At 48.1% G+C, this 27,702-nt stretch overlaps 1 protein-coding gene across 2 annotated transcripts; it reads right to left on the bottom strand.

The window, feature by feature from the left end:
- Positions 1–3,870: 3,870 nt before the first annotated feature.
- LHX2 (LIM homeobox 2) lies at positions 3,871–26,575 on the bottom strand. 2 transcript variants are annotated; one of them, XM_059486456.1, is made up of 5 exons: positions 26,362–26,575; positions 23,429–23,634; positions 22,445–22,827; positions 13,490–13,695; positions 3,871–6,812 (listed from the first exon to the last, which is right to left on the bottom strand). In XM_059486456.1, exons 1-5 carry the CDS (start codon positions 26,563–26,565, stop codon positions 6,525–6,527), a joined length of 1,287 nt encoding a protein of 428 aa, XP_059342439.1. In that variant the 5' UTR covers positions 26,566–26,575; the 3' UTR covers positions 3,871–6,524. The 2 variants fall into 2 exon arrangements, with proteins under 2 accessions (XP_059342439.1, XP_059342441.1); XM_059486458.1 differs by having other exon boundaries at positions 23,429–23,631; positions 26,362–26,496.
- Positions 26,576–27,702: the final 1,127 nt, after the last annotated feature.

Here is a 27,702-nt window from a genome sequence, read left to right as displayed (position 1 = left end):
GAGAGCCAGCTTACAACAGCAAAGAGCAGTTTGGGACACAAAGGCAGCACGTGCAATACTGGGTGTGTGTCCTTCACATTTGTGACAGAGCACTTGGCAGTGTGAAGGAGAGCACACAGCCCTCTGACACTCCTGCACCTCCTCCCTTCTGAGCCCCCAGGGCAGGGTGGGACTGTCAGGTATTGTCACACACACCAGAGCGGCTTCCTCCTGACCTGTGCAGGAGTCTGAGGTTGTTCCTCAAACCAAAAGCCTTCCTGGAGGCCAGAGGTGGCATCACCTCCAACACAGTGACTTCTCCTTATCCTGGGAATGCTGAATCCTGGCCTCCAGGCCCTCTGCTCTTCCCAAACCCTGCTCAGTGGCTTTTGTACAGAACTGGGTCTTTGCCTTCCTTCAGTTGTACAGCTCCTTGGACTTACCTGTCTGTGAGGGAAGGGAGAGGACAGAGTGCTCCTGCTCTCAGGCACACCTGTGCTGGCTGTGCTCAGTTCCCACAGCCCTGCATCACAGGTCCCTGCATTCTCATCTCCAGGTACCATGCTTAGGATCTAGTGCCTCCTTCCTGGGAAACAGAGATCCCCTTCAGTACCTTCCAATCCCAATTCCTCTGAGGCTGTTGTGTGGGATTGATTTGTGCCTTCTCACATACCTTGCAAATCCCTAAAGGGAGGTGCAGCAGTTTGTGGTTTCTGTCCTCCAAAGTAAAGCAGCCCAGGCCCTCCTGTCATGGGCAGCAGTCAGGACTCAGAGGTGAGACTGGAGGCGCTCACGTGTGGTCACACTCATCTGCTGCAGTGCCATTTTCTCATGGCCTCCCATGGGAAGTGTAATGACTTCCACTTTGCCTTTTGCTCCACTTTGGCACTGTTCACTCAAGGACTTCAAAGCACTTTCTCAATATAACAGTGAGTAACCTCTGGCCAGCCTCCCTGTGCTGGCCACAGAGCGTCTGTGGTGGAAGCAGGAGGCAGGAGGGCTGCCCTGGCCTCTGCTCCAGCCAACAGGCAGAAAGAGAAAGAACAGAAATACCTGGAGTCCTGCCAGAAACACATTCTTCCCTCTAATGCCTGGCATCAGCTCCAGTATAATTCTAGAATTAAAATGGATTATATTTTTATGCAGATCTTGTAAAAGCAGGCCAGCTTCTGGTCTATTCCAAGGCAGCTGATAATGATGGTACCTGCATGTAAGTGGCTGCAACACACCTTGTGCTCCCACCACAGATCCCCAGGAGCTGGAGCTGTTTTGTGAGGAGAAAGTTCTACAAATAGCTGCCAATGTCTTTTCTGAGACTCCTCTTTTGTGCTGGAATAGCCAGAAGGGACTCTGGAGAATCCTGTCAGTGCCAGTGAGTGTTGATGTGCACAATCTATAATCTCTGGGATAAAATGGAGTGATGGAAAAAGAGAGTATGGACACAAAACATGAGTAGGAACTGTCTGCACTCAGGGAGCTGAAGAGTAAAGAATAACAGAAAATACCATTGTACAGCTTTTAGATTAATCTGACAAGGATTCCTGAATTCCATACACACAATAGGGGCAGAGCTGGAAAAGACAGACAGAGAAATGAAGGCCACAAAGGAGAGCCATCAGCCATCAAGGAGAGCTGGTGTGATCTGTGCCTGGAGAGCACTGGGAGAATGTGGGTTAGCTCTGTGGAGGGAAGGATTCACCTCTGGCTGTGTGCCACAGGCTGCAGCCAGCACACACAGCCCATGGACTGGAGCCCCTCTTCACTGCCCCTCAGTGCTGGGCCAACATCCCACGGAAAATCAACATCCTTTCCTAGGAACACTGAATTACCAAAGCCTGAGGATCTTCTCACTGGTTCTGAGCAGTAACTAAGGAGTGTGACATTCACAGTAATGACTGTGTCATGGGCAGATAACAGCTCAGCAGTTTGGTGGCACTGCAAGAAGGACCCGTGGTGGTTTCAGTGTTTGCAGGGCTGCAGATCCTCTGTGGCTTTCCAGCACCAGCCACCCTGGATGTGGGTGCACTGGAGAGAGGCATCACTGAGATTTATCAATTAAAACAGGTCCCCACAGAGTGAAGTCATGCTTTCTAAATATTTGTGTCCCTCTTGTTTTGGTTGCTTTTTCCCACCCATAGCTGCTGGGCTGAACTATGCAGGGGAAAGAACAGATTTCTTTCTTTAACAAAAAGCTTAATTATTTCCTTTTTTCTAGACGTTGTTGAAAAAGTGTAACTTCCTGTTAAGTGCTGAATTTTACAATGTAATAAATTGATACAGTGGCATATAAACAAGCTGTGTAAATACATGTGCAGAGCCATGCCTTCTACAGAGCAAAGAAGAATTTGCACAGAAGTGGTTTTCTGCAGAAATAATAATTTGCACAGCGTCACACATTAGTGCAATAAATGATATTGCAAGGTCTGAATTTAGAGATAGCAGATTGTGTATTTTGAGTACTATGTTTTGCTCAAATTAAAACCCAAAAAAATATTTACTGGCTACAAAAATCCAGTTATTAGGCCAGAAAGAGCTGCTAACTTCGTCCTAATCTGAGAAGAAATCCATTAAATGGCCAGTGTATCTTTTTACCCAGCCCTTGAGAAAAGGAACTGTTGAATTGATAAATGCCTCCCATGGCCCTGGTCCAGCTCAGCTCTGGTTTTCCCATATGGAATGGTGGAGCACGAGTTTAATGAGTCTGAAAGGTTGGGGGGAGAGTACAATTGGAGCAGACATGGCAGTAATATAAATTTCTATCTGTTAGGCCTGTCAGTATGTGCTGCTTCAGTGGAAATGATTTTGGCTGGGCTCTGTGTCCCTGCCATGGACAGCTCTGATGCTGGCAGGAATTTGTTTGGCTGTGTGCAGAGGTGTTTCACCTGCAGCCCGTGCAAGAGCAGCTGCAGGGACCTCAGAGAGGCACAGGCCACCCCATGGACGGGCTGATTCCAGCCAGGCACAAATTAGCTGCTACCAGGGATGGTGTAAATCCTCTTTACTCAGGAGGGGTAAATGTAAATCCCTGTGGGAGCAGGAGAAACTCCACCCAAGTACTCACACCTAAGTACGGAGCTTGGTTTGATTCTTGGTTTGATTTGTGTCTTTTTCTCCTTTTCCTTTAGATGAAGATTGCTCTTACAGGTGCCTAAGCTTCCTTCCAACAGACAAAAAAGAGCAAACACTTATAGGAAAGCAGCCTAATTATGTGGGGTTTTAAACAGCCAGGAGGAAAAGGTAGCTTGAAAACCAAAATATCTTGGGGGCTCCTTCTGCATCCATAGCCTGTTTGATAAATTGACTTTTGCTTCCAGGGCACACATTCACCTTCTTCATTACTATAATGATCCTTGGTCTTCTCTTCCCAAACTTAGATAATTTGAATAAAAAAACTAAGTTTTATGAAATGTAGCCATTAATAGAGTCAATAAATTTTAAGCTGTGATTAAATATCACTTGCAGCCATCCCATCCCTCTCTGCTGTAGATCAAAATATATCAGCATTCTTTAAATATATTGTCCATTGTCTGTTTGACAAGAATAATCCAGTGTGTTGGTGAGTACCAAGGTGACCTGAAAGTTTTTCTAGTACATAATCTTGTCTTATTCTGCATTATGTATGAACTCAGAGACAGAATATCTGTGTTATCTTAAATAAACTAGGTAAAATGTATTTCAAAAAGCTTCTTGAGTCAAAAAGTAGCAAATCATTGTATGTATTTCCATATTTGTATAGTTTCATTATATTCTTGTTCTAAGTTACTTTTAAGTCTCTTTCATATTTAAAAAATGAACTACACACCTATCATGCAAAATGTAAAGAAGTATGTTCAACTAGTTCAAATTAGATATACAGTAAAAATACACTTCCAAAGAAATATCATTTCCATTTTTGTTCATGTTTTTAACAGAATTTCAGACTAATACATCAAATGTGGAACTGTACAAGAATGTGAAGAAACATTAGGATTGCAGTAGTAAAAAAATGTACAGCATTCAAAACCAACAAGCTCTAAACAACCAAACAATACCACAGGATTGAAACAGTCATGGGGACAACATAGGTCATCGGAGCCAGAGTGAATCCTAATGCACCTACATAAAGACCCTACATAGAATATTGTCTCTTATTTATATGCAAAATCCCTGATTTGATTAAACCAGACAATTTCTCTAATTGTCTCGTATAGGTTTCAGATAAGATTAACATGAGAGTATTCCCCTTCGTGAAGGTCAGGTGTTTGAAAAGGCAATATTGAGAATTGATTTGAAAGGTATTTCCATCCACATGGATTCAGGTAGTTAAGATACAAGATCACAAATAATAGCAGTACAATTTTAAAGAACCATTGGAATTGTTCTGCGCTACATTTGCCGTAACACTTCAGATTTCAGGATTCGGTATTGTAAAACTGTTCACAGGTTAATACACAGGGTTTTAATTATGGCCTGGAACCATTTAACAGTGGACCAAAATTGCCTTTTAAATCAAGAAAAGATCCAGCTTACCATGTAAAAAAAAAATCTCCAAGGTGATTGACAATGAACAAAATGTTACAAACAGCAGAATGTCCGTGTCAGAACAGCTTTGAAAGGCAGATATGTACCTGTTACAGTCCACCAACCAGCACAACATCCTTATCAGACACTTGGATCACGAGGAAAAATGTCCTGGATAAACCTGTAACATTTATAAATTCAACACAAACCACCTTTTTAGTGTCTCATCACTGTGCATAAACTCAACAGACGCTGGCAGCCGTGGGTTTGGTGACCAGACCCCGATCCCTCTCGCAGATCCCAACCAGTTCTCATCCTTGAGGGCTGTCCTGCTTTGCCCATAGCTCACCTCGGGGGTTTTTTAAGCTGAAGTGTTAAAAAGGTTAATAAATGACCCAATTATGTCAGCTTTTCTGTCCCATAGTCCTCATGCTCTGAAATCTCTCCCTGATCTTGATAGGAATTTGGCTTGCACAAGAATAGCAAATTTGCAGCTCAGAAAGGTGAATAAATGTAGCGTTTTTAAAACCAGAACACTGTTCAGAAAAAGTCCAGCCTACAAAATCATCTTCAATGCCCTGAGAAGGGCAAAGGACACAAATCTTGGCATCTATCTTGCTGTTTATTTAGAATAATCTTTTAGCAATTCTGATCCAATGGGAATGAGGGATTAGTTTCAGAGAGCTGGCCAGTACAACCCAACATCTGACTGAAAGAACTGATTGGAACAGGTTTGAAAAGGAACAACCATCTGCATCTTATGTACCACTCCAAACCTCTAAACCTACTGGGCAAACAGCATAGTGTAGACTCCTTCTTATACATATTTAAACTTTGCTGAGGTATTTCTTTTATTACAGAAAAGCAATTTTAAAAACAATAGGAAAAAAACTCAAAATATGAGTTCTATTCTGCAGAGATTTTTGGGGAGAAGGAATTCAATTGTGTTGAAAGGTCCATAATCATTAAAGGAATAACCACTTTTAGTGTCAATAATATATTCTTCCTTGGCTATTTATTCCTTCAAAACATTACAAAAAATGTAAGGCTGTGACTTTATAAAACATAATTTTGCCTCAACTTTGCCCACCAGTGTTGTAAAATAACCTGAAATACTTCAGCCTCTTTCCTGGGGCAGAGCTCCCCCAGTGTGCACCTTGCTGATGGAGCCCTGTGGCCTCCAGCACATGGGACAAGCCTTGCACAAAAGCAAGATTCCTGCATGCTGGCCAAAGTCAGGTTTCCTTCACGTGGCAAAATGAACCATAGTTCTTCTATTTGAGTTGTAACATTATCTGATCACTTCTACCTGCAACTAACATTATTTCTCTACAATGAAGGTACCTAGACCGTTGTACAAGCTGGATTTCTCACCCAGAAATACTTTGGGAACCAGAGGAAAGTGTACATCATATTTAGGGGTTTTCCTAGGCAGACACTGTGTTTGAAGTGCATTTTTCTAACCCTTTTGGATCCAGTCAGCCTACCTGGATTGTGACACTAATGTTAAATGTAACTGCAGCCATTACCAAGTAGTTTCCATAAGTGGTTTTATTACTGGTTAGATTTTACAAATTCTGGTATTCGAACAGACTTCGACCTTAAAATTCTAAAACAACAAAGCAACCAATGAAAGGCTTAGGACTATTCAAAGTAACAAACTCTTTAACATTTTTTGCCCTGGTCATAAATATACAGAGAGAAAAAGAGAGAAGTGGACATGGAATCCAAAGAATGTAGATAAAACAGTATATAAGGCACATGGCAGTCTTTGAAAATACAGAAGCTTTAGCCAACTTAAATTAATTGCTGTTTCCCTTGCTCAGTCCACAAAACTGTACAGTTACACAAATGTTGTGTTGCAATAGATCTTCCAAGTTATTCTTCAGTCCATACTCCATAATACCAGAACACTACATTTCCTTCTGTTTTTTAGGAGAGATCCTAACTGTGGTTAGTCAGTTGCTCAAAGCCTCTATTAAAATACACTTGGAATTTCAGCTAAGAATAATTTCTTTTTTAAAGAAATTATTAAGAAAGAGTCATCAGAAAAGATTTGTAAGAGTTGTCTGTGAAGGACTTCGAGATTCATGAACCTCAAGACTCCCGGGCACTGATGTCAGGACGGACGTCACAGTTGGCATAGTGGGGTTAGTCAAGTCTGTTAAAGTCGTGGGAGTGCTGGATGGACTCATGGAGGCATTGGATATTTCTGAGGCAGGACCTGATGGGGTCCCTGCTTGGAGGGTTGAGTCTGAAGTCTTATCCACCCCTGTGTTTTCTTGACGTAAGAGGTTCCGTCTGAATTTGGCTCGAGCATTTTGAAACCAAACCTGAAACAGTTTAATATAACAGTGCAGCACTTAAAGACCTGCAGAGTTTAAGCATGCAAAAGCATATTCACAAATTCATCAATACTGGATTGGGAAAGACATTTTTACTGGTAACAGATAACAGTTCTAGCCATGAGAAACGGCCTCTGCTTGCAGAATATTCCTTCTTCCCTGTCCTTCCATCCCTGCAAACAGTGTGCCCAGGCCAGGAGCGGGCTGGGCATGGAGGCTGGCAGGCTGAGCTGACTGCACAAGGTGTGTGAAAGGATGCACAGAAATTTGGCAGCATGCAGAATCCCTGAGAGCCCTCGATCCCAGCAGCACTGGTCTGGGTGAGGCCAACACCGTGCACCTGATGAGCACAAAATCAGGAGTTTCCCCCTTGTACCTCACATCCATCTCCCAGCAAAGTGCTGCTGGCACAGCCCAGGGCACCCTGCCTTCCCACGGGCTCCTGCTGCCCAAGGAAGGAAGGAAGGAAGGAAGGAAGGCGGGCGGAGCTCCCACTGCAGTCCCAGCGGATGGACCTGCCTCGGCTGCTTCACCTCTCTCCTCCTTTCTTCACATCTAGGGATGCTCCAGCTCCAAATTCCCCCTGTTGAGCACTCTTCCTGCCTTGGAAAGCTTTCTCCCTCAGCCAAAGGTCTTTAATGTGCACACCCTGTCTCTCACGCTCTCTCCAGGGAATGCCACCAGGAAATAATCCTCAGGCACAAATTCAAGGGCCATGCATAAATCACATCCCTACAGGTCCTTCTTTCTGAGAGCTCAGTATTTTAGACCAGTTTATATTGCCAATTGCTTTGTTAAAACACCTCATTTAAAGGCTGTTTATCAGTTTCATATACAAAAGTTCTTTTAAACCAGCACAAGTAAAAATATTCCCATGATTGTATCAGAGTCCAGTATAGCAGTGACCCTGCTACAGACCAGCAATGTGGTCAAAAAGGGGCAAAGCCCAAAGTGATGTTTTTGCCTGACAGGTTCCAAGCAGAGCCCCTTGTGCCAGGGGCTGTGGGTGAGGCCAAGCTCTTTGTTCTGGTCACTTAAACCACAAAGGCTCAAGCACCAACTGCTCAGGAACAGCAAAAACAGCAACTGCAACTTTGGTAGGACTTCTTACCTTTCAGGCAGAAATCATTTCTACTTGTTCCACAAAATAACTTAGTGGTTGGTTTCTTTAAAATACCTTCTGGCAACTGTATAAAGGATAAGAGCTGTGAAACGGAGTTTGGAGCTGGCTGCTGTCGCTGTGTGTGTTCATGTAGCCATGGCATAATTAAAACAGAACAGACAAACCAGTTGGCCAGCTGTAGATACACTTACTTCTGCATAATTTCACATTTATGTTCATTTAAATACCCATATTTTTATATTCAGTAGTCCCAAATATGGGAAACATGACACTCTCCTAAATGTCCAGCTGCTCCTTGACCTTACCAGGGCAAGAGACTCTGTGGTATTCTCTGGTAAGATGTAGTGCATCAAGTGAGAAAGATTCCTGGTGTTTATGGATTTCCCTTCATCTTCCACTCCTATGAAAACCTGAGCTCAGCTGCCCTTACCAGTGACCACCCATACTGCTTTCAGGAGCTGCACATACAACATGGTTCATTGTCTCTTTATTAGTGGCAATTCATGTTAGACATGGAAATATCATATAATCCTGCAAATATTACCTGAAAATAGAGATTATATGACTGCTTTTACTTCCTTCCCCACTGGAATATTGGCAAGGCTAATCAGTTAATGGTTACAAGGCTCTTTGAAATTGTATAATAATAAATATTTGTATTATTACTGAAAATACATCTAATTCTTTGAATTCTGAAAACACCTAGTCTTGTGGTAGAAGGGATAACATTATTTCCACCATAGTGACATTCTGGCATGTGCTTTAAATCTGACATCCTCAGCAAAGCCTTTGTGTTAGAGAGTGGTGGGAGAGGAGCAGGGCTGTCCTAGGGCTGTTCCTCTGCCTGTGGGGCTGTTCCAGGGGCTGTGGGGCTGTTCCTCTGCCTGTGGGGCTGTTCCAGGGGCTGTGGGGCTGTTCCTGGGGTTATGGGGCTGTTCCTGGGGCTGTGGGGCTGTTCCTGGGGTTATGGGGCTGTTCCTGGGGCTGTGGGGCTGTTCCTGGGGTTATGGGGCTGTTCCCGGGGCTGTGGGGCTGTTCCTGGGGTTATGGGGCTGCTCCAGGGGCTGTGGGGCTGTTCCCGGGGCTGTGGGGCTGTTCCTGGGGTTATGGGGCTGTTCCAGGGGCTGTTCCTGGGGTTATGGGGCTGTTCCTGGGGCTGTGGGGCTGTTCCTGGGGCTGTGGGGCTGTTCCTGGGGCTGTGGGGCTGTTCCTGGGGTTATGGGGCTGTTCCAGGGGCTGTTCCCGGGGCTGTGGGGCTGTTCCTGGGGTTATGGGGCTGTTCCAGGGGCTGTTCCTGGGGTTATGGGGCTGTTCCTGGGGCTGTGGGGCTGTTCCTGGGGCTATGGGGCTGTTCCTGGGGCTGTGGGGCTGTTCCTGGGGCTGTGGGGCTGTTCCTAGGGTTATGGGGCTGTTCCTGGGGCTTTGGAGCTGTTCCTGGGGCTGTGGGGCTGTTCCTGGGGTTATGGGGCTGTTCCTGGGGCTTTGGAGCTGTTCCTGGGGCTATGGGGCTGTTCCTGGGGCTGTGGGGCTGTTCCTGGGGCTTTGGAGCTGTTCCTGGGGCTATGGGGCTGTTCCTGGGGCTGTGGGGCTGTTCCTGGGGCTGTGGGGCTGTTCCTGGGGTTATGGGGCTGCTCCTGAGGCTGCCCCACTGCTCCCATGGGCAGCTCAGGCCGTGCACCTGGAAGGGCAAGGCAGAAATTACCACCCAGACACACAGAACTGGAAGAATCCTTCCAGAAGGACTTATCTCACATCAATTACACAATTCCTTCAGGACTGAGGAATAAACAAAATCATTGGGAAGTGTTTAGTGGGTTTCCGTCCAACTGCATCAGTACAAGGCTGAGCTATTTCAAATCAAAGGGGAAGATACAGACCAAAACTGCCAGTGGAAAATGAGAAGCAGCTGCAGGACCCTCCACTGCTGCTGCCACACTCCGGCGAGCGGGGCTGCATGCGTGGAGCTGGGCACTCAGCACTGAGGCAGAATTGGATTTACTGAGGGGAAAACATTGCACTCCCTCTTCAGTGATCTGTGGAGCAAATTCTTTGTCTCTACCAAGTCAAATTGGAATGAAATAACAAATCTGATAAGGGAGTGTTGAAAATAAACTCACTAAGAGGATTTGGATACTGAAGTTGATGGGATCATCACTTTAGATAACTTTATTTTCTGATTTGTAACACCTCCATTGCTGCATCTGTTACATATTAGCTGTGTGAACAGCTTCTGCTAAAAAGAAAATTTTAAACCAATTTTGCTCATTCACACAGCTACCTGGAGACATTTAGGTTCTCTGAGTTTCACTAAGAAGTAAGTGGAGGATGTACATGGAGGATGTAACACCACAAAGCAGACTGTGTTCACTCACTGCACATACATTGTGATGACTCTGCTGTAATTAACAACTGTTCAAAGAGATGTTTAATGAATGGGGGCTCAGGAAGAGCCTGCAGCCCAAAGCCAACCTTCACTAAAGGGCAGCATAGATCCCCACATGGGATGGAAATATTTTAGCCTTGTTCACTACTGGAAACTGGACCATCAGAGTCCAAATACATGCAGTGATTTCTGTAGGATTCTGGTAGTGACTTTACTGGGGACTGATTCAAGAAAAAATAAGTGGTGTACAAGACACACACTGAAAAATGATGCTTTATGTTCCTGAAGTGCTTGGGCCGTGGATAATCTTATTCCTGACACCTGGGGAGAGAAGAGGTACATACCTACAGCTAACACATCACACCTCCTCAGGGCTACCTACCTTCACCTCCCTTTTCTGAACTCACACACAGAAAGGTCAGTTCCCCAGAGAGCAGCATTTATGCCAGTTATGTTAGTTAGCTCAATTAGCTGAGGCTGTTAATTACTAATGATAGCTTCCAATAAAGGGCGTGTGTCCCCCAGCTGTAGTGCAAGAGATATATAAATTAAACTGCAAACTTAAATTGGAAGGAAACAAAACAAAAATAGGTGTTAAAACATAAATAAGTTTGCTGTATTTGAATGTGGCTACTTTGAGTGTGCATTACAAAGACATTGAAGGAAATGCATTCTGAGAAGAGAGGGTTACATTTCCAGCCATCCCATCACTGGACATGTGCAGCTGGTGACAAATTGTATATAAAGCAAAGACATCAGCCAGGGCTTCCAACTCCAGTATCACAGAACATTTAGAAAACCCTCAAATTCTCTGCTCCTCTACAAAGTCCCCTCATCACACAACATGTGGGGCTGTCTCTACAGCAAGGGCACTGCTGCTGTTCCCTAAATCACCAGGAGCTCAGTTCCGTGTGTTTCGGAGGTACACCTTTCTCCTGATCTGTGCCCTGCATTTCCTCTTAGAATAAATTCTGTGAAATGTGTCCACAGAGCCAGGATCCCTCACCAGCTGGATGGAGATCTGAGCACACAGAAAGTGCCAGAGCTCACAAATACCTGCTGGGGAGTGTGGCAGAGCTCTGGCTCCTGCCAGGTGTGCCCCTACACCTGCAATCACCTCTGGGTGTGGGACAGGCTGGTGCTAGTGGTGCTTGATTCCATCAATAGTGCCAGTGAATCACTTTGTGTTCAATCAGTGACACAGATGGATGCCAGCCTCTCTGGCTCCAAAGAATTGACAAGTGACACTGTCTCAGTAACCAGCATCAGGATGAGCTTTCCCAACAAAGAGCAACCTTAAAACTCATATATGTGAACTTAATTGTCACTCACAGGTAGAGATAAACCAACTGGGCAGAAAGGTTCTGAAACATAAAAAATACAAATTTGTGTTCTCATGGCCCAAATTAATTTTCAAACAAAACATCCGTGACTAGAGAGTGCTTGTAAGAGGTGGGAAAACTCAAGCGATACCAGACAAAGTGTCACTCCATTCTCTAGAACTGCCTCCAACAGCATCATCCCCAGGGAACCATCCTCACCACCAACTATTGCCTTCCACCACTGCAGCTAAAGGAGTCTGGACATAAAGGAGTATTTAACTCTGAGAGTAAAAGAAGTGAAACACCAAATACCAAAATGACAACAAAACTTTAGTGGAATTGTGAAGTTCTGCAACAAACAAAAGAAGAACTTTAAAACTGCAAATTGTGACGTGTAAGACGAAATGAAGAAGCAGTGAAGCAAGGAAGAAGCTGAAGGAGGAAGAGAGGAGTAATGGGATGAAGTCCAATTTTGGAGACAAGGAAATATGTTCTGAATGGCAAGAAACAGAGACAACAACTTGGAAAAAAGAGGCAAGGAAAGACCCATTCAGTGAAAAGAGAGAGATGGAAATCAAAGTTGGTGTGGAGTGACAAGAGAGAACAGAAAGATAATCGTAAGACACTTCCTAGACACTGATGTGTCGTTTCTCAGGTAATTCAGGTGTGAATTGGTATTACCAAAGTCTCTGAATTCTGAGGGTAAAACAGAGGAGAAGGGTCAGTCTAAGGATAGACCAATGCAGTGAATGACTTCAGCCATGTGTGTGGTTTTAGGACAGCTGCTGTTCACCTGCCAGAGGAGTCTGTTCCTGCACAGCAAATCAGGCTCAGAAAAACAAACCCAATCCAGCTGTGAGGATGTAGCCAGAAGTCGTTACGTACAGTTTGTCATTTTAAAGGGAAGCCTACAAAACCTTTGTTCCTTCTTCTGGCAGGTGTTAGCTCTGAGAGCTCCAGGGTCCCTCCAGTGAATTCAGTTTTCCTCAGCAGTTTTCTCCTGCCCTCCACTTGGCTGTGACTTGTGAGCTGTCCACGATGCTTCCCAGGATGGGGCTCGCAGCCCTACCTGTCTCTAGGAAGGTCACAAATCCTTTTTCTACAATTAAGACCCATTTAAAACTTTCAGAAATAAATCCTGGAACGCCATGGCTCCTCTATGCCCAAGTTTATCTCCAGGTACAGGCATTTGGGTAAGTGCTCATTAAAATTTACTTCTTGAGTCAGAACTATGAATTAAAATGCAGCTGAATCAACTAATACTGTTCCTTTTCCTTCCCACAATAGCTCAAATGGAGTGTGTTCCCATGAGCAAGACAAAGTACTTTTAAAGTGCAGTTTCATTTCATTCTAAGTCACTAAACTATAAGTTTTTGAAAAATTTAATTTGCATCCACTTCAGTTATTAACAAGAACCCCTCCTCCTTGTCCTGATAAAACAAATTCAAACTGTTGATTAATTTCTTACAAACGTAAGCATTGACATGTTTTCTGAATTTCTAAACTAAAAGCTCTCTATGTACAGTGAGCACACTAACTAAAATAAGTCACTTTTTTTGTACAGCAGCTTGGAAGCTAAAACATGCACCAGAATTAAAGAACTCCAGGAAAACAAACAGGGCCCCAAACCTTCACAATTCTCATTAAATTTAGAACCCAAGTGATCTGCTTGAGAGAAACTGAAAAGAAATAACTCTTCTCATACTTTCTGGGAATTAACTTAGTCTCAGAGAAGGTATGAATGACTAAGGATATCTTGAAAAGCAGCAAAAGCCATGGCTTTTTAAATATAAAACTGATATTTTGATTACTTTCCAAGGCACAGGACGGCTCTTACCTGAAGAACTCTTTTGGTGAGGCCAGTTTTCTGAGCTAGCTGTTTCAAGTCCTTGGCATCAGGGTTGTGGTTAATAGCAAAGTACGACTTCATTGTCCGCAGCTGGTGGTGTTTGAAGGACGTCCTCATGCGCTTGGTTTTCTGATTGCTGGGGTACTGCTGGTCTCTGTCCAGGTGGTCACCATCGTTCTCGTTGCAGCTCAAAGCTGAAGGCAACAAGAGGAAAAGGCCTCTAAATCTCTTGCTCCACAACCAATACTGTTCCAATTTCCCCAAGTGCAGCAATTAAAATGACACACCGCAGCGTGTACTGGCACAACCCTACCTGCCTTTGCTCCATTTCATGGCTTTGTAGGGCAGTTTGGTTTGGAAAAGCCCTCTGAGGTCATTGTGTCCTGCCATTAACACAGCACTGCCGAGGCCACCACTAACCCGTGTCCCAAGTGCCGCATCCACATGGCTTTGAGACCCCTCCAAGGACAGGGGCTTCACCTCTGCTTTTGGGGAAGTTCCCCAATATCCACCCTGACCCTCCCCTGGCCCAGCCTGAGGCTGTTCCCTCTGCTCCTGTCCCTGTTCCCTGGGAGCAGAGCCCGACTGTCCCCAGCTGTGCCCTCCTGGCAGGAGGTGTGCAGAGCCACAAGGGCCCCCTGAGCCTCCTTTGCTCCAGGCTGAGCCCCTGCCCAGCTCCTTCAGCCCCTCCTGGGGCTCCGTTCCCTCCCAGCTCCATTCCCTACCCTGGACATGCCACGAGTGGCCCAGAGCTGCCCCCAGCCCTTGGGGTGCCCCAGCAGTGCCAGCACTGGGTGAGCACAGCCCAGGGGCCATTGGCCTCTTGCCCACCTGGGCACAGCTGGATCATATTTCTGCACCTTCCAGCCATTCCCTCACAATAACCAGCCTGCAAGGACCCTGCCCTTCCCCTCTGTGGCTTTTAAAATGTCAGCTCTGTTTCCTTTCCCCTCTTCTCCACCTCCACAGAGCTCTTCCTCCACCTTCTGTAGGAGGACAGTAGCTGTCCTCAGCTCTGTAAAGGGTTTTTTTTACTGTACTTGGTCTCACCATCAATTGCACTGGAACACACAAAGAGAACTGCACAATACACTCCAGTTAAATCTCAATGGAACAGACTAGTTAAAATCATAATTATTTCCTCCATCAAACTAAACCCTGTAGAGTACAAGGGAGACCATTAAATGAAACACTATAAAAGAAATAGTTTGTGGCTACCAGACAGCAAATTATGACTATAATCTGACTAGCTAAAGAAATCAAGCTGTTAATACAACATATTCACTGGCATGCCAAATGAAAAATCTTTTTAATTATTTATATGTTTATATTTCAATTTTTTTAGAAAAGTGTTTGCAAATACTAGTTTGAATTATCATTTCTGCCATATCCTTTTGAAATCGAGGAATGGCAGTGTTTGATACACGTGCAAAAATCAAGCTGAAGAAGAAGGTCTGTGAGAAAAGAACACTGTAAAAATTATCAAGAAGTATTAAATACTGAATGCCAAGCAAAATAATCTTGTAGACCAAAAGTAGTTTTTCATTTATTTGTGCATACAGCAAACCATAGAAACCCTCTTAAAATAACATTAAGAACCGAGTTTAAATCCAACATAAAATTAGGAATATAACTGAAAATTAGCATTAACAAACTGTTGTTAATTAGCTTTTCCTGACCAAATATCTACAAGTCCCTCTTCATTTCCTACAAGTTTTATGCTAAAAGTAATGAAAAATTGCTATCTCTGTTCCACACAGTGTGAGAAAAACAACCAAAAATTCTTTTGAATGGGAATTGTTGGTTAGTTTCTTAAACATGAAAACAGGCTTGTTTTCAATTGTCCACTATTGCTGTTTAATTACAACTGAGTACATCTCATGCACCTATGTTGTCTAAATTCATTGTCCATCAGTGGGTCTCAGCCCTAGTGAAAACACATACATTCTGACAGGCATGTATTAAAAACAGATTTAAAAAACACACGGATAATAAAATGCACAGATTCCTAAGTAAAGATGCATGCAGGTTCCCTAAGCAGGTTTGCAGTAGCTACAGTAGCTGCTTTATAATCCTCAGCCTTTCAAAACCTGCTAAAAAGCTGTGGCACAATACAGAGCAAGGCCTGCAAAAATTCAGCTCCAAGCCCAAAAGCACGTTTGTTTAACAGATATGCCCAAAGTGTCCAAAGCCTCAAACTCTCCTGTGTTTCTGTACTCCTATAATTTAAAAAGTAGCTAAGAAAATGGTGCTGTACATAGAAATGTGTGTCTCTGTGCGTGTGTGCGTGCATGTGCATACATTTGTATAAATCCTTTCCAGACCTCTGGATCTTGTGCCAAATTTTGGCCATAAGAAGCATTTCTGCTTGTTTTTCTGCAGCATGGAAAACTGCAAGCACCTGAATTTAAAAGGTGTAAGATACTTCGAGGGAGAGAGTAACAATGGAGTAGTAATGGAGCTGTTTGGGATGTAGCCAAATCTTGTTGGGTTTAAGATCTGGGACCTAGTTGCCCATCTGGAGTCGTGGCATGTGCTCCAGCCTCCTTCATCACCACAATTCCTGATATAAAGAGCAAGGGGATAAATAACATAATAATGCTCACAGAAAATTCTGTTATGGAAATGTAAAACCAAATCATGCTTGTTTTTAAAATGTACCCAAAGAATTTTAGATCTTAGTAATGGAAAAGACCTTTGTGCGTCATCTTAGAGGCTTTTGAACCCTCCAAGAAACAACAAGACAGACATAGGAGGAAATGCATCAAAATATCTGTCTGCAGGACTGAGGTCTGGTTCCTGTTAATGTGCAACAAAACAAAGCCTAGGGCTGCAAGGAGCTGGATTTTAATGTGTCCCATAGAGAATGAGATACATTCAGAATCCAAGGATATAAAACTGATTCTAAACCCTCTTAGAATGGAATGAGGGTGTCAGCTTTTCATCAAACCCTGATGGGAAAAGGAACAACTTACTCTGGGAATTTCTCAGCATTTTACCTCATTACCTACTAAGTAAAAATAGTATTAAAATAACAGTAGGCATGCACCACTTGAGAGTGGCAGAATGTCCTTGTCTGGGATGGAAGTTGCAGCACAGATTTTGAAAGTGCACGAGGGCGTGTGCCGCTCGCTGTCTTGTGCAAGCGGTTTGGCTGCTCCCAGGCATCACCCAGTAGGACATAAATAGTCCTAGCTGGTGCCAATTCCCCTCTTGTATTTGGTTGTGGTGCCTGGCACCATCCCCAACAGGCTATTTTATTCAGTCTAATATTATCTGCATCTCTCACAGAATCTGCAATGTCCATGGGTGTTGCAGGCACAGACACACGGAACGGGCCAAGGGTGTAAGTGGAGATTTTAAGAGCTGAGGAGTTTCTGCAAAAGGCATCAGGGTGTAAAACTAACACTGTACATGCTCCTCACGCAACCCTCTGTTTTTCAGGCACTGTCTTCCCTGTTCTTTTGTGGTGTCCTGTGCATCTCCCAAAGGAATTGCTGAACTATCCATATGTAACATTTCCATTCCATTGCAGTATCTCAGGCTCCTGCTGGGATTTCAGAAATACAATTGGTAGAATTCCAGTCGAATAGAGGAGCCTTAAATTAATGAGTGTTTCACTTCTATTTTTTGATAAAACAAATTCTGAAGCAGTGCCAAGTCTCTTTTTTGACCCTAGAACATTTCTAAGGCCTTTCCCCAGACCCCACAGCCCAGGCACTGCCCTCCCCACGTCCGCTGGTGCAGCAGGGGCAGCACACACAGCCTCAGCCCATCCTGGCCACAGGATGGTGGTGTCCACAGGCAGCATCACTGCATCCCTACAGACTAAGAGGAAAACATTTTGTTTTGACATTGGTAGCCAAAATACCCTTTGCAGATTAATGCATAACACCTCCCTAAACCCAGCAACAAGAGCATAGACCAGGCTGTGCTGGTGCTATTGTAACAAAGTCTGTTAGAGGGGGAGAACTTGGGAACATTGCTTCACCCTCAGATCACCAGAGCCCCCCATGGCTTGGGACTCAGGGCAAAGTGTGTGCTTAGCAGTTACTAGGTTGCTAAGATTATGGCACATGAAGATGAGAAAGAGAAATTTCCTTTGGGGGAAATTTTGTTCTTAGTAGCTTGTGCTTGACATGTTAGATTACGCCAAAAGAAAGAAAACTAATCCTGATTCTGAAAGAGTGATGAAACAAGAGACACGTTGTGTGTGCATTATCTCTCAATAGTGGCTCGGGAACATACACCCCTTTCCTTCTGTAATCGGAGTCAAGGGGGTGTTTTAACCTCCTGCTGCCTGGAGAGGGAACTTGTGATTAACTAGACCAGGCAGGGGTGCAGCCGCATCTGTTGTTCGGTTCGGGGCATGTAGAGGACTTTGTGGTACCCTTATCCTCAAAGGGGACAGAGGTGAGACAGAGCCCTCAGAGTGGTACTTGGGACAGGAACAGACATGGTTTTTCTCTTTGGAGGAAGGAGAAGATACATAGAGAGGACAGATTCCTGACATTCTCACCACAGGCATTAGAATGGGTGAAGCTGTGGCACTGGGAGCAGGCAAGGTATCCCCGGCTGCTCCTGAGGTGCCTGGCAGCACTAAAAGGAGCGTCTCTCCGCCAAGCCACGGAGCAACAGACACAACAGCGCTGCCTCAACCTTGACATTTCAAGTGTTTCTGAGGAGATAAAGCCAGTGAGCCTTAAGGAGCCCAGGCCGAGCATCGCAAGGCCAGGACGGAGGAGAGCAGGATTAGAGCCCTCTTCCTCCGGCCTTCCCCGGGCGCCTCGGACAAAGGGGCCGCGCGTCCCGGTGCCCCCCGGGGCCGCCCCAGGCCCGGGCCCCGCGGCCGCCGTGGCCCCGGGGGGAGCGCGGCCGGGCCGGGAGAACAAAGGGGCCGGGAGGGGCGGCCGGGCCGGGCCCCGCGGGAGGAACCGCCGCCAGGGCTTTTCCCCTCAATTAAGCCAGCTGAATGGCGCTGAATGGCCGGTGCGAGTGCGCGGTCAGTCCCTGAGCGCCGCGATTAACCCGGGCGGCCCCGGCCGAGCCGCGCTCCGCGCTGCCCGCCCCGCCGGGGGAAGGGGCTGCGGCGGGCTCCGCTCCCGGGCCTGCCCAGGGACACTGGCGCTGCCCAGGCACCCCGGCGCTGCCCAGGGACCCCGAGCCTGCCCAGGGACCCCGGGTGCTGCCCAGGGACCCCGGGTGCTGCCCAGGGACACTGGCGCTGCCCAGGCACCCCGGCGCTGCCCAGGCACCCCGGGTGCTGCCCAGGGACCCCGAGCCTGCCCAGGGACCCCGGGTGCTGCCCAGGGACCCCGGGTGCTGCCCAGGGACCCCGAGCCTGCCCATGGACCCCGAGCCTGCCCAGGGACCCCGGGTGCTGCCCAGGGACCCCGGGTGCTGCCCAGGGACCCCGAGCCTGCCCAGGGACCCCGAGCCTGCCCAGGGACCCCGGGTGCTGCCCAGGCACCCCTGCGCTGCCCAGGGCTCCCGGCCCTGCCGCCTCCCGCGGGCCGCTCCCGGGGCCCCGCTCGCCCCTCGGGGCTGGAGCGATGCCCGCGCCCTGCCCCGGCCCCGACCCCAGCCCAGCCCCTGCGCCTGCCCCGGCCCCGACCCCAGCCCCAGCCCCCTGGGGAGGGGCCACATGCGCCCGGGGAGCCCGAAGGTGACCACAGCCAGGGAGGAGGCAGAGAAGGGGGAGAAGCAAGGGGAGGGGGGGAAAGGGGTAAACCCTAATTTTCCCTAGGAAATCTCTGCAAGACATCCGGTTTTAAGCCGCGATTCCCGTCTGCTCGCTCTGTCACAGTAGTCACAGGGAAGCTTCTTGTGAGCTTTTAGTCCCAAGGGAAAGGAGGAGGAAAGAGGGATTCGCTCTACAAAACTTTCCAGGCTTTTCGCATTCTTGTCAGGGAAAAAAACCCCAAACCACTTTTGACACAGCCACTCGAGGGGGTCAGCTCCAGGCGTCCCCGGCGCTGCCCCGAGCCCTGCCCGGAGCTGGGTCGGCGTCTCCGCAGCCTCCCCTCCCATCCCCGGCAAAGAGCCGCCCTCAGCCCCGTCCCCATCCGCCTGGACATCTACCCCGCCTGGATGCTCCGTCACCCCGCAGCGAAGCACGAGGCACCTTCCTGCTAGCAAAGGAAGGAAGTGTTTCTTAATATCTTGGCTGTTTGTACAGATTATGGGTATTTTATCAGCCCGTCGTGCCCCAAGTTTGCGCAATACATCTGTCATTTTCCGGGATATTTTAGTGTCTTAAAGCCAGACTAGATACAAATGAATAAAACATAGCAGACTGTGGGAGGTTTGGGGTCTAATTCACAAAGGGAGTATTCAGAATTCTTTACAGGTGCTTCTGTGTTCAGCAAGCTTTCAGCCATTGATTTACTGACCTAAAAAAACCATCAAACTCCATTCCAACAAGTGAAGGAGGAAATTATGATCACAGGAACACACTTAAAGAAAAAAAAAGAGAGAGAAAAGAAAAGAAAGAAAAAGAAGTCTTTTTGAAGTTTCAGCATCCTTCTAAGCCATTTTCCACTTGTCAGGCTCTATCCACATCTAAACCCATCATCCCCCTGCAAACGGAGTCTCGTTTAAGTAGGAAAAGAAAAAAGAAAAAAGTCAGTCTAATTCGTGTTGCAGATGAATATTTGCTGCAATTTACAAAATTATTTCGGTCTCGACTCTGCCAAGTTTATGGGTCCCCCTTTTCCCACCACCTCTGGGTGTAGATTTATTTACAAAATTATTCTACACAAATCACCAGGAACAAATCCCCTCAGATGACAACATTATGCATTTGTAGTGCATTTCTGAGAAGGAAATTACAAGTTCCACTAAAAATAAAAAGAGAAACTATCACATTTTTAGATGGTTTATCTTTTAAAGGTACAAAATCCAAGGCTTTGCAATAATTTACTGGTTTGCGGAATTTTACATCAACGAGTAACCCAGTCTGATTTCCAAGATCAATGGCACTTATTACCGCATAAATTAGTCGATTATAGGTCTAGTAAATAGTTAAGTAGATAAATAGCTTAAGCGAAGAAGCCAAGGGTTACTCAAAGAAGATCTCTAAAGTTTCAGTAGCACGCTCTAAACAACCACTAAAAGTCAGACGGCAATTCTTTTGTAAACGAATTTTTCAAAATGCAGTTAAAGGCGGTTTATTTAGGACGTCAGGGAGCAGTGAGACTTTCTCGGGCTGTGCTCCCATCCAGGACAGATGCCGCTGATTCGGTTTACAGGTCCTTTGAATCTGAACATCTGCCCTGCACAGGGAGACAGCGGAAGGACAATTAAAAGCTAATCCCTCCGAAAAGGAGACGTTTTTTAACGGGAAAAATGTATATTTTATGCATGTTTTAAAGCTGAACTGTTATTCGCGAGAACACTACATCCACTTTTCATCAACCTTCACCACTGGGACCACTACTGCTTTTTGCACTACTTCCAAATTATTCAGCAATTAGTTCAACCAATAATGGCTGGCAAATTCGTTCCCGAGGTGCGTTTGGCGGTTAGAGATGCGCCTTTTCTCCCTGCCGTTTTCAGCACAAACCACCCCATTTCGTCGCTGTTGTTACTCCCTTCGGGCGCAAAACAGCCGCAGCCCCCCGGTCCCGAGCTGCCTCCCCCGGCCCGCGGCCCGAGCTCCCCGCCACCCCTGCACTTCTCGGTGTCCCCCGCGCCTTCCTCCCCCGTTCCTCCTCCTCCTCCCGCGCGGCCGGAGCGGCCGCCCGGCGCAGCCCGCAGCTGTCGGGGCGCGCCGAGACGCGGCTCGGAACAAACCGCAGCCAACTTGGCCTTTACCGAACGCCCTCTCCGGGAAACAAGAACGTGGTAAAGGTAAATCTGTGCCCTACGGGACACGTCCGAAGCAGGCAGGTTGGAAGAGAAACCAGTCTGAAACAGTTTGAGACGGGCGGAGAAGCACACAGGGCACCGAGGCACAGAACGACGCAGGGAAACGAGTTCGGTGTCAGGGTCTGGCGGGACGGCCCGAGCGCCCAGCTCGGGAAACGCCGGGCTGGGGGCAGCCCTCCTCCGCCTCCAAGTCCTCCAATAAAACCAACAGCTAAGAATTTTGTTTTGTCCAAGCATTTTTCCCTGTTGCATGCAAGCAGCAGAGCAGGAAGCCCCCGGGATGGCAGCCGTTCTGATGGCAGCCACACGGAGAAGTGGAGCGAGGGGCAGAGGGGAGCAGGGATGGGGGCAGGAGGTTGCTCGAATTCCTTTGCCTGTAAAATTACAGTGCTGTGGCGGTGGGGAGGTTAAACGAGGAAACACGTCGGAAAGTTTGCTGCTGTATCCAGAGAGCCCTGGCTGCTGCCAGGCTCGCTCCCGTCCCTCCTGTGCTGGGCTCGGTTCAGAGGGGATGCTGCGAGTTTCCCGACTCTTCTCCGAGTCACCTCTCATGAACAAAACTCCAGCGGAACTCGCCCCCGAGCGAGCAGGCTCTGTGCTGCCCGCAGACACCTGCTGCCCGCGGGCCCTGCCCGGGCACAGCCAGCCCGACCGCCCCCCTGCAGCCCCTGGGAAACGGCCACCTCCTCTCTCTCTTTCCTTCCAAAGCTTTGGAGTGCAAGAGCTCAGGACAGGGCTGAACAATTCACCCGTCAGCAGCTTTAGAGTGTAGCCACTAAAGAAAATTCACGGGCCTCTGAAGTGCTAACTTAAAATCTCTGGTTTCCAGATTTTATTTCAGGCTGCACTCCCCCTTCTTCCCTCCCCTTAACCAGATGACCTTGCTTCAAAACATTTTATTTCCAGCTGAAGTGAATATTAGCTTCTGTAATTGCAGTTTGACAGCACTTGATCTCAATAATTATGCTGCAGCTAAACTATTATTAACAGTTTAAGCTAAAATAAACGGAAATCCCCCTTTGGAAGTGAACAGAAACAGACCATTTGAACTGTTCTGGGGGAAGGGTCTCTTACCTGCATTGTAGGCTGCCAGATCTGCTCCAGGCCCCGGGCTTTTTCTTTTCCTGGGTCTCCCCTTCTGGACAGTCCCCACGCCATTGTAATAAGGCAGTCCCAAAGTGTTGGCAGAGCCCGCTCCCAAAGCCGGGCCCTTCCCAGCGGCTACATCCGAGTGATTGAAATGCACCTGGTACTCCCCCTGGATGAGAGTCTCGAAATGGAGGCGGCAGTACACCAGATTGTCCTTCATGCCAAAGTGATCGCCAGTGGTCAGCATCTTGTTGCAAGTGGTGCAAGTGAAGCAATTTAAGTGATATACCAAATCCCTGGCCCTCATGACCATCTCGGAGGCAGAAATCCCCAGGTGACATCTCGCACATCTCTGCACCGAAAACCTCCTGCAAAACAGAAAGGCCAGAGGAGACGGTGAGAGGCGCATTGCCCCCACCCCGTCCTTGGCCGGTTCTGCCCGGAGGGCGGCAAAGGGCCGCGAGCCCCGGGGCGGCCGCCTCGGCCGGGGCAGCGGCACAAAGCCGGGACGTTTGCGGAGCCCAGCCGGGCGCGCATCCCGGGACGGAAGCGCGGGAGTCTCCGTCCCGTTTCCCACCTCGCAGCGCAGCTCCCGCCCCACCAGACCCCACCAGGAAAGGCACCGGCCCCCGGGCCGCGAATGTGCCCGCACCCCCGGCCGCAGGAGGCACCGGCGGCGGGCCCCGGCCCCGCAGCCAGCACAGGAGGCCGAGCAGGGCACGCCTGGGGAAGGCCCCAGCAGCCAAAGCAGGCCGGGGGGAAGCCGTGCCCGGGCCGTGCCCCCCTCTCGGCAGCACGGGACTCATCCTCCCCACCAGTCTCCCTCCCCAGGGGGAGGTTTCGGGAGCTCGCAGCCTGCCCCACGCGTGGCCACGGGTCCCCTCCGCAGTGCCGTCAGGACGGGCTCTGTTCCGGGGCGCAGCGGCGGGCAGTGCCCCCGTCCCGGCCGGCGGCCAGGGCAGGCTGTACCTGTAATAGTCCTCCTTGCAGTAGATGCTGCCGTCCTTGCTGAAGCAGGTGAGCTCGGACTCCAGGTTGAGTTTACATTCACAGCACTTCAGGCAGCGCATGTGCCACTGCTTGTCCACAGCCAGGAGGTAATAACGGTCGGAGATTTTACCCCCGCAGCCGGCGCACAGGGCAGCCCTGTCACTGCTGATGGAAGGCATGGTCTGCTGGGGGAAAACAATTACAGACCGTTAGCGAGAGGGAGAAACTCAGGAGCGCGGCTGGGCTCCCCCCTCCCCCTGGCCGGCCGGGCCCGAGCTGCCGCTCCCCTGGCAGAGCAGCGGGGGCTCCGAGCCCCCCACCCCGCCCGGCCCGGGCCCGCTCCCCAGGGTCCCGCCGCATCCCACCTTCCCGGGAGGGGGCGGGAGGCGGGCGAGACAAACAGAAAACCACCCTGGCTTCTAGGGGAGGCGTCCAGACCGGACCCAGAACTTTTTTTTTCTGGTGGATTTTCCAGTCTCAAACCAAGAAAAGGCGCCGTTCAATAAACAGGCACAATAATAATAGAGCAGGGCAAATCACAGATAGATCATTTTAAAATTTAGAATTACGGAAATATTGAGAGTGTCTGCCTAGTTAATGCTGTGTGAGTGCGTGTATGTGGAGCGTGTCTGTGTGTGTATTTTCCTAGCTATAAAATTCCGAATGAATTACGATCAAACCCCCGGTAGTCACAGAGCTGCAGACACAGCTCTCTGCAAGCTGGTTCCAAACAACACGGATCGCGATCTGCTCTGACCCAAAGCGCTAAAGGGATCAGTAAATAAAGCTGCGGAGGAGATGAGCGTTACTAAATCCGAGGTGCAGAATGTTTAATCAGGAAAACGAAATAGTGGGAAACGTGCAGGAATGAGAGCGGGTTAAAACCAAGAGAGCACATTAGATTATGCTAGGATAAACTTGGAAGCAATAAAACTAAATATAAGCCCTATATAATTTAATAGTTTAGTGTCAAATCCCAATCCAGTCAAAACCTTCAAAAAACCCCAAATTCATACATATCCTGTCAACTTCTACCGAACAAGAAAGAGGAAGAAATATCGGAACCGTGTAAGCATGCTTATTTATTTCAGCAGGCACCTTAAAACAGCATTCGGGAGAGGAGGCTCGGGCGGAGCAGCGTCCGGGGCAGACCTTGCAATATGCTGCTTTCCACTTCGCTCCCAACTTACTCTTACCCGCTTTGCACAAAAGCCCACGGCAGATTGTTCTTGTGCACGAGCACCCGAAACATTTCCTTACAGCTGTGCCCAATGCGCAGTTTGTTTTGGTTCGGGGCGGGGGAGAAGTTGTTTGTTTGCTTTTACCTCCTCTAGAGCCTTAAATCCTCGCGCAAAGCAAAAGCAAAGACAGCTAATCGGAGGAAATCGAAATGAACCGAGGCTGATTTTCCAGCACATGCCAAACCCATTGCTTTCATCCTGTGCTTGCGGGGATCACAAAATCCCATCTCTGTGAGCGCTCCCGTTTGCACCGCATCATTCCCACTAGGAGAACTCCGCACAAATAAAACCCTGGCACTCCACTGGTGTTAGTCACAGGAACCCACCGGTAGCTTGTTTCTTTAAGGCATTAACTGAACTCCGAGCAGGGATCGTTTTATAACCAAAGTAGTTTCTTGTAAATCCACTTTAAATTAAATAACGATTTTTTCTACTTCGCTCTTCCAGTAACAAAAATATTCTGCGGTCTAGAAATGGAATTCAAGGATCTAGTATTCCAACCCACTATTTGTCACATACACACGTGTATCCATACAGATTATATAGATATAAAACTATCACGCCACAATATTTATTCCAGCAAAGATCATTGGATGTTGTGTAATTGTACGGAGAAATATCAACTTTTTAAAAGAAAACCAAAACCATTTAGATTAGAAATCGCATCCCACCCTTCTAGTACAAAGGCCGTTCTCTAGATGATGTTTCAAGATTAAATAGTCTCACTGTCACCTTTAAGCAAATTTCATATAACATTACAAGAAAGAACACATACAGATGAAGTTTGAAAACCTGAAAACGGATCTTCCTTGCATACGCCTGTATCAGTTTACAAGACAGCATTTAATAAACGTATGAGATAATCTCACTTCGGAATTGTAATTTCTTAAAAAAAAATAGTATGCATAAATTGCTAAATCACTTTAGACACTTCGAAAATTTCTTCCACTTTGCCAGCTTAATGCTGGTTAGATGAATGCATCTTTTAAATTATCTAAATGTATTAATATACAAGGTCTACGCATCAGCAGACAAGATGAAATGTGGTAAAGTTATAAAAATTCCCATCCATCCGTCTTCCTGAGGCATATCTTCTAGTTCTGTTTGCCATGTTTACAAACCCACATATTAAAATTATTTTAAAAACCCATAACTTAAAGACACTCGTGTTTGTTTTTTTCTTTCTTAAATAAATGCTATAACGACTATCTCCATGAAGGCATCCTACCTGAAAAATTACACAGAATTGGATTCTTTGGTGTTTGTGTTTCCATTCTGCAGACAAAAAAATTTGCTGTGCCAAAATGTTACCGGTATAAAACCACACTTTGCCTCTTCCTAAAAACTTTGGAAGGCCGGACAGGCTGGGGGAAGGGAAGGAGTTCTTGGACGCTACCAAAAGGCTGGTCTATCTGTTTTCTCACAAGAGCAGTACCGTTCATTTCACCCAAGTGTTACTATTACTATGCATATTATTAATAATTAACAGTTTCATGCCTTTCCCCACGGTTTAATTTAATCTTTTAGGGTGCCTTTATGCTTAATTTTCTTCTGATTTAGTATTTTGCATACGCTTCCCCCCAGTCTGTTATTTTAGGGGAAAAGCTGTATCTGTGAGGGGTTTGGCATGTTTAGGGGGGTGCATGACTCTCCCATTCCTTCGGCTCCTACCGTTTCCGTCTCTCCCCTGTCTATAGCCGAGCTGATGGCCGGTGCTTCGCTTTTGGTTCTCCGATCCATCTCGTCGATGACCCCGTGCATCTCCGAGCCGGAAAGGCTGTGGAAAAGCATCGCTGAGGAAGCAGAGGAGGAGGGCCCGAGTTGCTGTTGCTGCTGACGGTTGTCGGGGTCCCTGCAGGAGCCCAGAACTTGCATTAACCGGAGCCCTCCCCCATGCATCTAGCACGGCCGCCCCGTCTCTCCTTGGGCACCGGGATTTTCCCGGCAGAGCTCTCCGGAGCGCGGCGCAGGCACTGATCCGAGGTTTCAAGGGACGGGGTGCAGAAAAGGCGGGCGAAGGGGATGAGGGAGAGGGGATAACTGGTGGTGTGAGCTTCGGGGCTTGGATCTAGTCTGTTGCGCGGCCCCGGCACATTTCTCTAGGAGGCTTCTTCAGTGCGGGGCTCATTGCCCCAGGTGCAGTCCCAGGCTTTATGCTCTGGCTCAGCTGGCAGAAAGCTGGGCAGGCTTACGGTTGGGAGGGATTAATAAATAGTAGAAATATAAAAAAAAAATTAAACCATCTTCGGTGAGAAATAAATAAGAATTAGGAAAAAAAATTACGACAAGCCCCTTACATCGTACTGTGCGAAATTTAGAGGAGGAAAGCAAGGGAGAGGGAGGCTGCAGCAGGCGGAGAGCAGGCTGGTGCTGCAGGAGGCTGGGGCGGATGCCCACCGTACGCACTCACAGTCCAGAGGGCTGGCAGCTCAGGGGCAAAGTTTGCTCCTTCCCCCGCTCCTCCCCCAGCCCGCTGGAGCTCATTGGGAAAAGAAAAAGCCAAGGGGAAGGAGGAAGAGTTGGACGGGCACCAGATGGGACGGGCACTGGCGGCCCCCCTCTGTCCTTAAAGCGGCGCGGCCCGCGGGGCCCGCGGCGGGAGCGCAGCCGGAGCGGAGCCGCCGCGGAGCTGCGAGCGGCGCGTCTGCAGCGCGGGCACCGCGCGGGGCTCCGCGCCTTTTCTACAGCCCCTCTGACATCATGTCCTGCCCCGCCGCCATTGGCTGCGCCGCGCCCGGGCCGCCGGCATGTGCTCGGGGCCGGGCGGTGTCCCCGCGCTGTCCCCGCGCCGTCCCCGCGCACCGCCAGCCCTGCCGCGCCCCGCTCGCTCCGAGGGCTCGGCAGCCGCCCGGCCCCGCGCCGACCTCGGCCTTTGCCGCCCGGTGACCGTCGGCGACGCGTCGGGCCATGGCGCCGGAGAGGCGCCGGGGCACAACTTCTCCAGCGCGCGAGAAGCAGGCGTTCTAGAGTCTGTCTCACGATACCCCAAACATTCACGACCAGTTGAATGCA

The sequence above is a fragment of the Ammospiza nelsoni genome, chromosome 20 (genome assembly GCF_027579445.1).
Source record: "Ammospiza nelsoni isolate bAmmNel1 chromosome 20, bAmmNel1.pri, whole genome shotgun sequence".
Classification (NCBI taxonomy): domain Eukaryota; kingdom Metazoa; phylum Chordata; class Aves; order Passeriformes; family Passerellidae; genus Ammospiza; species Ammospiza nelsoni.
Note: the sequence above shows the minus strand (reverse complement) of the source record. Positions and strands in the feature narration are given on the sequence as shown.